General features: G+C 33.2%; 1 protein-coding gene across 1 annotated transcript in view; it reads right to left on the bottom strand.

The window, feature by feature from the left end:
- Nucleotides 1–7,972, bottom strand: part of LOC102603249 (protein ENHANCED DISEASE RESISTANCE 2) — a 26,892-nt gene extending 18,920 nt beyond the window's left edge. The window contains exons 1-7 of the mRNA XM_006343633.2: nucleotides 7,488–7,972; nucleotides 5,366–5,440; nucleotides 5,160–5,213; nucleotides 4,594–4,659; nucleotides 3,574–3,632; nucleotides 3,034–3,110; nucleotides 1,042–1,140 (exon numbers count right to left, since the gene is read on the bottom strand). Coding sequence (XP_006343695.1) covers nucleotides 1,042–1,140; nucleotides 3,034–3,110; nucleotides 3,574–3,632; nucleotides 4,594–4,659; nucleotides 5,160–5,213; nucleotides 5,366–5,440; nucleotides 7,488–7,724 — 667 coding nt within the window. The 5' untranslated portion in view covers nucleotides 7,725–7,972. The remainder of the gene's footprint in view (nucleotides 1–1,041; nucleotides 1,141–3,033; nucleotides 3,111–3,573; nucleotides 3,633–4,593; nucleotides 4,660–5,159; nucleotides 5,214–5,365; nucleotides 5,441–7,487) is intronic.
- Between the last annotated feature and the right edge of the window lie 2,376 nt (nucleotides 7,973–10,348).

Raw genomic sequence — 10,348 nt, forward strand, 5'->3', positions numbered from 1 at the left:
GCGCGTGAACAGATCTCGCCGGAAAACTTCCACCTCCAAACGGCGCGTGGGGGCGCGTGGGGTTTTTTTCCAGTGGAAATTCTTGGGGTTCGGTCGCCTGAGCTTCCCGAGCCTCGTGATGGTGTTGTCTTTCGCACAACACCTTCAGAACGAAAGATGACACAAATCAGTCCCAACCGTCGTCGCCGGAATTTGACACGGTGACTTGAAGTTTCTCACCAATGCTCTGATACCATGTGAGAAATAAATAATATTGAATTGTGTATGTAAATAGTTACATTGAGACCCTATTTATAGACACTACATTGGAATCCTTTTCCAACTAGGATTCCTATTCTTATTCCTATTCCTATTCCTATTCTAAGTAGGAAATACTTATTTCTATTCTAACAAGGTGTAAACAGTTATTTGGACCAAATTGTATCATCAATCTACAAATATTCCTTTCACCTGCTTTGTTTGTTTATATTTCATTAACTTACAGAGCTACAAGAAGAAACAACTTGCTGACCTACTTCATTACAGATATCAAGCTCCATTAAATTTGTTTTCTTTTTCTTTTTTTTATGGTCATCATTTTAGTCTTTCGGAAACAACTCTCTACCTCCACGAGGTAGTGGTGACTGGTAAGGTCTGCATATATTCAGCCCTCCTCAAACCCCACTTGTGCGATTTCACAAGGTATGTTGTTGTTGATTGGCATTACTCTGTTTTTTCTCCTCGTCTAATCCAATAGCTTTTTAAAAATATTACTCCCTCCGTTTCGATTAGCTTGTCTTACTCTCCTTTTTAGCCTGTTTAAAAAAGAATGTCTCTTTCCTTTTTTTGGCAACTCATTAATTTAAACTTTCCACGTAACATGTTTAAGACCACAAGATCAAATGACATTTTGGTTCAATCTACATATCTTTTAGTTTATGACCCCAAGATTCTCATTCAAATATTTTTCCTTACTTTCTTAAACTCTGTGCCAAGTCAAAACCAGACAAACAAATTGAAATGGAGTGAATAATTGTTATTGAAGAAGATGAAAAGACATACCATCAAGGGTACGAATACATTTCCACTCATGTGCTTCAACCACATCTGATTCACTTTTGGCACCCAATTTTGAGGATTTCCGCAAGAGCTTCTCGGGACCTATGCATTAAAGGACATTTTTGAAAATTTATTGTTATTTGAATGTTTGTATTCACACATCAAGGACACGTGGTTAATTGTGTTGTGGATGGCAATATCAACATTTGACAAATAGTCAAAGATAAAAGATTTTGTAAAGCAACAAAAATAAGAGATAAATAATACAATAGGATACTTAATTTGGATGGAAAGAAAAATCATCTACAATTGAAAAGCATAAAGACTAGCCAGATGGAAGGGTCAATACATTTCTTTTGGTGGTAGACACATTCTTAACAACTCTGTTCTAGATTCTCTACCAACATATGTTATGTCTCTTTTCACTATACCAGCAATATTGGTTAAGAAATTGGACAAACTTAGGAGAGATTTCCTTTGGCATGGTTGCAAAGAGAACAAAGGATACAATTTGGTCAAGTGGGCGACAGTTTTGCATAGAAAAGATAAAGGTGGCTTGGGCATCAGAGATTTGAGGAAGCATAACAACAGTCTTTTGATGAAATGGTTGTGGAGATACACTGAGGAGAGGCAAGCTTTGTGGAAAGATTTGATTAAATGTAAATATGGGGAGGATGGATTCTGGTGTAGTAACATAAGCACGGATGCTTATGGAGCGGGGGTTTGGAGAGCTATTAGAAACTTATGGCCCAAGTTAGAAGCAAATTTACATATCAAGGTGGGGGATGGAAGGAGAACTAGATTCTGGTGGGATGTATGGATCTAACAAACCCCTCCAAAAGACCTGTTTCCTGATCTATTTATTTTGTGCACCAATTCTAAGGCAATGATTAGTGATTGTTGGACAGTACAAGGTTGGAATCTTTATTTCAGAAGACTTCTAAATGATTGGGAAATAGAGAGAGTAGCCAAATTGTTGGAGGAAGTGGGGGATTTTGCAGGCACCAATACTGACAATGATGTTGTTAGATGGTCACACAGTAAGGATGGGATCTTCACAGTTGGCAGGGCATATAAAAAGGAGTGCAACTCGCAAAGTAGCAGATACCAGAGTTCATGGAAAAATATCTGGAGGACTGCAGCACCTACAAAAGTTAAATGCTTTACTTGGCTGGTCATCAGAAAGGCATGCTTGACACATGAAGTCTTGAGGAAGAAAAGAAAGATCATACTTCCGTGGTGCTTTTTATGTGGGAAGACAGGGGAAACTAACAGTCACCTATTCTTACATTGTACTTTCACAGCACAAATATGGTCCATGTTCTCAACTTTTTAGAAGTGAAATGGACTATGCCTGAACATACAGCTGATTTACTTAGTTGTTGGATTAGGAGAGGTAGTGAGGAGGTAGCAAAAGACAGAAGACCTGGTGGAATTTGATTCCACATTGCATCTGGTGGACAGTGTGGAAGGAGAGGAATAGTAGGAATTTTGAAGATATATCCAATTCCATTCACAAGGTTAAATGGAATTGCATTGTATCTCTATATTTTTGGTGTAAAGAGATAGGATTAGAGGATTCAGATCAACTTTTAGAATTCTTAGGATCCTTGTAAGTATTATGATTTTTGTTCTTTTCTGATTTTCTAAAGGTCCCCAGCATATCCTTAATGCTGAAGAAGACAATGTTTACCAATTCTCAAAAAGAAAAGCAGCACATGCACCCATAGAGGTGTGAATATGCATGTTACACACACGGTATCCAGGGAAATAAAAGTTTTTATCTGTTTTGACGTCACTTGTGTCATCCATACTGCTTGGAATCTATTTCTGTTACAGGAAGGAAATCAAAATTAAAAATACTAGTTGAAGGAATGAAGAAGCTATTCTATGCTGGAAGAGGCAAAATCATTTTTAAAAAAAATAAAAAATTGATCGGTGCAGGCAAAATCATAATTTTCACAGAGTATCATCAATAGTTTCCCCCCTCCTCACCTTGTCCTATTCTTATCAGCTGCTTCAAGCCATGTGCATACCGCCGTACTCTAGGTCGATGTCCAGCAAGGTTAATCCTTTGATAGAGAGATTGATTTAATGAGATACAGAAACTATTTAAAGAGATAGCAAGGAGAAAGACCAACTGTATAAGAATAAACATCACAAGGGGCTCAAACAACAAGTCAAAGAGTTGATGAAAACTGTAACATAGATATAAACACTATCCAAATCCTATGTTACTTAGATCCTCCAAAAATGTTGCCGCAGCCGTGTTGGATCCTCCAAAATAGTATCTTTTTGAAGTATCCGGTGCAGATGCATGGGCATTTTTGCAAGATCCGAGCAATGTAAGCCAAATCATAAATTAGTAAGGCTTCTATTAATCACTCTCTAGTTTCCAGATTGTTGCCTCTTTTACTGAAGGAAGAAAATAGAAGGGGGGGAAGGGATGTGCGAGGCACTCCAAATAAATATGATATCAGCCTATTAAATTTCAGAAGAAGCATTTTTTTTTCAATCAAGAAGTCTGGACCATACTCGCTCTCTAACATCAGTTTATCTCTTGCACTTTGACCTCTTGAAAGATCATAATCTGCCTGCAATAAAATAGTCCAGTATGAGAAACAACAGTTAATCAAAGTAACATGGCCAAATTCTTTCATGAGCATGATTTTATGGTGATTTGGGATCAAACCTATTCATGCATCAGATGCTTCTGGGAAAATTGCCAGAAGAAGCATCCATTTAGAGTCTTCTAACCTAATTCACTCCTAAGCAGGAAACAAATAACTACTTTTCCTCATTCTATTTTCGTACTTCATTATCACATCTTTCCTTTAATCACAGAAACCACAATAGTAAAAGTCGATTACAGTATTTCGCATATATAGATGAACTTAAGTACACCTCCCTCCTAGGTGATTTCTTCTCATATGTCTAAGCATTGGTGGTTAGAGTTACAGGTACCTGTTGGTGGGAGGTAGCATATATCCCGTGAAATTAATTGAAGTCCGCACAAGCTAGCTCGGACACCGACACCTACCTCATGAAATTTGACTAGAACAAAAATTAGAAAAAGAAATTGTGGTGCCTTATAATTTTTGTTTGCACTCCCCTTCTTTTTATTTTCTTATCTTGTACGTATAACCTCAATTAATAGGACTTGGAAACTCTGACCTAATCTCATGTGGAACAAATTAATGCCTTTGCTAAGTAACAACTCAAGTGATGTGCCGTTTGCAAGGGATATGGCGTGTGAAAGTCAACAAAGATGTTAATATCAGCTGGTTCTGTCTAAGATTGGATCAAATCGCCAAGTCCAACAAGTTCAAAATCAAATCAGCCAAACTGGATCAAAAGTGCAAGCCTTCTCTTGCATAAAATATAACATCACAATTATGCACAGAATAGTTTAGAACTGCAGAGAGTATTATAGTCTCAAGGGGAAATGGGCTAACACCATTTTACTTGCAATAAGTTGGATCTGAAAACCATGTTAACAAAAATCATGAATAAAGGAAAAAGAAAATCAAGTAAAAAATACCCATCATGCCATACCTGTTGTTTTGCTCGATCAAAGGCTTCCATCCATTTCCGTACTTCACCAGGCGAAGCACAAGCAATCTTCCAGCAATAGATTTTAATCAAGTATTAGCCTTCTCAATATAAAATAACCCGCAAAACTAGCTAACTCCACAATGAGGAAACTAATAGTTGAGAGAGAATTAGTATAGAAGAGTTGACGGAAACATTTTGGATTTAAATGAGATGGATTCATACACCTAGTTGATGACATCATGAATCAGAGAGCATGTCACTATTTATGTGTTTTTATGTTCGTTAGTGGACAACTTTATTGATTTGTCATCTATGAACAGAACAATAGGAAAATGTTAGGAAAAGAAGATAAAAACACATTCATTGTCCCTCTCCCTGCTTCTGATAATAAAGGGCCGTGAAATACTTCTTCAACTACATTACAGTGAATCAACTGAGCCCCGAGATATTCAGCATATGTTGGCAAGCCAAATTTTGAACGACAGTAGTAAGAATCTTTATTAACAAAAGAAAGATAAGCATCATCAGCTTCATTAACAATGCAGAAAGAATGAAGTCCCACTTACTTCTCCCCTTTTTGACTCGTCCAATCGATTGTAAAACCTCAACACATAGAGATCCTAAAAAGGACAAAAGAAAAAGAAAATGTCATTGGGGTATGGATGCAAAGAACACTTATCTGAAAGTACATGATGCACCAATAAAAAGAAGGGTCAAATTTATGGTTAAGGGTCAGAGAAATCAATATAATGTTAATGGTTTTGAGTCTCACCCCATGGTTAACTCTTCGGCGACCTATTTCCTCCACCATAAGTGTGTGATTTATAACACCCCTCCTTATTGGTTTCTGCAACAAGGATGTAATAACATAAATCAAGGCCTTCGCTTCTTTGCAGCAAATACATCAGATACTAAAATACTCCTTTTTTCCTTTTTTATTGTGATTAAACACTAAAAATACTTAAATTGTATGGACCAATTATTCGACACAAGCTTGACAATGAATGAGAGAAAATGGGATGAGTACGCAAACTTTAGAATCATTGCCACTAAAGATGGCCAGCAAGGGGCATTCAAAGAAACAGAAAGAAGATAAATTTGAAGGCATAAAGATTATCAACAAAGGGTTACCTACCTGGAAAATGGAAATCCAGCAGGTAACATAAAGGTTTTGCCTTAAAAAAGTAGCTATTCTGAGAAACTCTTGCAACTAGTAATCCTGAATTCAACTTCCTTTTTTTACTGTAAACAAATTTGTTGGGTGTTTCTCTAGAAAGAGCTACAAGCACTTAGTACTCTATGGAATATCACATGGTCTTTGTCAGCATATACCATATAATCCAGATATTACCTCCTCATGTTTTACCAAGTATTTCTGACCTCACAGATGTAGAGCTCTAAAACTTTAGTCTCGACTAAGACAGAATGTGAAACCATAATAATTTTCCTTATTTTCTCACTTAACTAAACTGTGTTGCAAGGGTTCTTACTTTTTATTCACTCTTAACTCTTTCTTTCCTCTACAACCGATCTGTCAGTTAGCATTTACAGGAAAACAGGAAACACCACTAGTTTACGCAAATTATTTCAAGAAAGGGAGCAAATTTAATAATATGTTGCTCTATGCGGGGACTCATTCACACAAATATGTTGAATAAGATTATCTGTACTAACATATTTAAAAATTTGGATACTGACTCTAGCACTAGAGTTCTCTAAATTTTCTACAAACATACAAATCTATAAACAATACTAGAACACTCCTAGTGACCATAGGACTTAGGGGTCATTTGGTAGAGTGTATTAGGAAAAATAATGCATGCATTAGCCTTGTGTATTATTAGTACCTTGTTTGGTACTCTTTTCTAATCTATGTATAACTAATGTTTGCATTAGTTATACACTCTATTGTGTGTTAAGATGTGTAATGTTAATACCATGAATTTCAAGGTATTAGCAATGAAATGGTTTTAATGCATGCATTAGCATGATTAAAGACTCAATTGCCCCTCAAAATCTCTTTTTACATCTTTTCCACCATAATAATAATGGAGGGTATCTTTGTAAATAATTTTTTTTATGTAATACATGTTATTTTTAATGCATCAAACCAAACAATGCATAAAAATCTATGTATAGTTAATGCGAGCATAACTAATACATGCATTGCTAATGCAAGCATTTCTGTACAAATTGCATGTAAGGGTGTAGCCTAGTGGTCAATGTAGTAAGTTGAGAACCGTGATTTTTTCCCATCTGTCCTAGCTTTAATAAACAGAGTTACCCAATACATGTGCTGGAAGGTAATAAGTACCTCGTGAAATTAGTCAAGGTATAAACAAGCTTAGCTTGGACACCACCATTATTTTAAAAATGGTACAAAAGTACAACCTTTTTACTATCTCCATTTCAATTTATTTGTTCTGTTTTAACTTGACACGAAGTTTTAAAACGAATAAAGAAAGACTTTTGAATTTTGTGATCTAAAATTAAAGATATATAGAGTACCAAAATATCTTTTAATCTTATGGTGGTAAAGAGTTGTAATTGAAGAGTTTAACAAAAAAGAAAAGCATTCTTTTTTATAAAAAGACCAAAGAGGAAAATAGGCAAATAAATTGAAACCAAGTGAGTAATTTTTTTTTATAACATGGGGTAGGGAAGGGGAAATCATTATAAGGCAGGAATCTAACCCTCCAACAAAGTGAAAGTTAAGCTAGCCTACCAATTGAGCTACTAACAACAATAATCTTAAGAAACAAAAAACATCAGCTAGCCAACCAATTGAGCTATAAAGAACAATAATCTTAAGCAACAAAAGCATCCTCTAGTCAACCAACTGAGCTACTACGAACAATAATCTTAAGCAAACAAAAGAATAAAAAAAAACTTACCAGGCCAGGATTTTCATGGGGATCTCTCTTATACATTTCCATATACTTCCCACGTATATACAAGAATCGAAGATGACAATACTCATGCCCAATTGTATTAACACCCAAATGATAAACCCAACCAAAATACTCAAAAGCATCATTCTCTCCACCTCTCTCATCAACTCCACTCTCAGAACCACCACTCTCCGATGACCCACCTTCACTTTTCACTTTAGGGAAAATTTCTGAACCCATTTTCAAGAATCATATACAAAAACACACACACACACACACAAAAAAAAAGTAATCTTGAAAATCAAATAATAAAAAATAAATAAAAAACAGATAAAGGGAAAAAAAGGAAAAAGTTGGATTCTTTGCTTTGGGAATTGGAATAAATTATTTTTTTATAGAAATAGACGGAGATTTTTAATTTTTATTGATTGTATCGCATTGTTATTGAGGATGAATGAATGAAATAAGAAAGAAGTCTAAGGTGAGAGAATTTAGTTGAGTTTGCAAAGACCAAAAGGAAAAATACACCTATTTTCAAGAAATTGTTTCTTTTTAGTTGTCAATTTTCTTAAATTTTGAAAAATAATTAATTAAAATAGACACTTAAAAAAAGGAATGGAGAAAATACTTTTTTTTTTTATAATAAAGTATTAATTTTGTGTTTTGGGTAGGTTTTAGAGATAAAAAAGGAAATTGAAATTTTGTTTCAATACTCTAATTATGATGTGTTTTAGTTTAGATATTGGACACGTAAAGTGCTTTTGTGTGATATTTTTAATTCAAATTTTAGAATTTTTTTAGCTCGTATTCTCAAAATATTGATTACATAGTTAACTTTTTAATTGTATTTCATTGAAATTCAGGGTGATAGGTGTGAGAATTTGATTGAGTTGTATCGACCAAAAGGGGAAAAAATATGTTTTATGAGTTGTGTAAGTTTTAAGTATAAATTTTCTAATAAATTTAGTTTGAAAACTTAAATTATAATATATTCTGATTGAAATTCTAAACACATAATTGAAAATGAAACAATAAAAAAGTCAAGGTGAGAAAAAATGGTTGGTTAAGGAAAGTACACATACTTTCAAGAAATGATAATCTTTTTATTGAAGAGCTTTTAATTTTGAAATTTGTGTAAGTTTTCGATATATGAATATTTTTAATAAAAATTGTTTTTTTTTCAATATACCGTATGTATAAATTTGAAATAACTAAGCTTAACGGTGGTTATCAAACATGGAATAACAAACGAATAAATATGATAGTATTATAAAGTATACATGTTCGTTCCATCGAATAAATATTACTATATCATTATATAGAAGTGGTGGTTCCTCAACTACCACCAAACCAATCAAAAATTGCCACGTGGGCCTAATTAATATTTCTTTCTTTTGTATAATATTTTCTATTTCTACTTTCTATGTCTTTCTATTAATATTTCTTTCTTTTATATAATATTTTCTATTTCTTTCTATTATATTCTATTTTCTATTCTACTTCTATCAATACCACCAAACCAATCAAAAATTGCCACGTGGGCCTAATTAATATTTCTTTCTTTTGTATAATATTTTCTATTTCTACTTTCTATGTCTTTCTATTAATATTTCTTTCTTTTATGTAATATTTTCTATTTCTACTTTCTATTGTGGTGGTTCCTCAACTACCACCAAACCAATCAAAAGTTGCCACGTAGGCCTAATTAATATTTCTTTCTTTTGTATAATATTTTCTATTTCTACTTTCTATTGTGGTGGTTCCTCAACTACCACCAAACCAATCAAAAGTTGCCACGTAGGCCTAATTAATATTTCTTTCTTTTGTATAATATTTTCTATTTCTACTTTCTATTGTGGTGGTTCCTCAACTACCACCAAACCAATCAAAAGTTGCCACGTAGGCCTAATTAATATTTCTTTCTTTTGTATAATATTTTCTATTTCTACTTTCTATTGTGGTGGTTCCTCAACTACCACCAAACCAATCAAAAGTTGCCACGTAGGCCTAATTAATATTTCTTTCTTTTGTATAATATTTTCTATTTCTACTTTCTATGTCTTTCTATTAATATTTCTTTCTTTTATATAATATTTTCTATTTCTACTTATCCTCCTATTTAATAAGTGTGAGTCCTCAATACTTCCTTCCTATTTAATAAGTGTGAGTCCTCAATACTACCAAATTATTGTGTCTTTGACAACATTACCCTTCACTTCTATTAATATTTCTTTCTTTTTCTTCTATTAATATTTCTTTCTTTTATATAATATTTTCTATTTCTACTTATCCTCCTATTTAATAAGTGTGAGTCCTCAATACTACCAAATTATTGTGTCTTTGACAACATTACCCTTCACTTCTATTAATATTTCTTTCTTTTTCTTCTATTAATATTTCTTTCTTTTATATAATATTTTCTATTTCTACTTATCCTCCTATTTAATAAGTGTGAGTCCTCAATACTACCAAATTATTGTGTCTTTGACAACATTACCCTTCACTTCTATTAATATTTCTTTCTTTTTCTTCTATTAATATTTCTTTCTTTTATATAATATTTTCTATTTCTACTTATCCTCCTATTTAATAAGTGTGAGTCCTCAATACTACCAAATTATTGTGTCTTTGACAACATTACCCTTCACTTCTATTAATATTTCTTTCTTTTTCTTCTATTAATATTTCTTTCTTTTATATAATATTTTCTATTTCTACTTATCCTCCTATTTAATAAGTGTGAGTCCTCAATACTACCAAATTATTGTGTCTTTGACAACATTACCCTTCACTTCTATTAATATTTCTTTCTTTTTCTTCTATTAATATTTCTTTCTTTTATATAATATTTTCTATTTCTACTT

The sequence above is a fragment of the Solanum tuberosum genome, unplaced genomic scaffold (assembly GCF_000226075.1).
Source record: "Solanum tuberosum cultivar DM 1-3 516 R44 unplaced genomic scaffold, SolTub_3.0 scf00047, whole genome shotgun sequence".
NCBI lineage: Eukaryota > Viridiplantae > Streptophyta > Magnoliopsida > Solanales > Solanaceae > Solanum > Solanum tuberosum.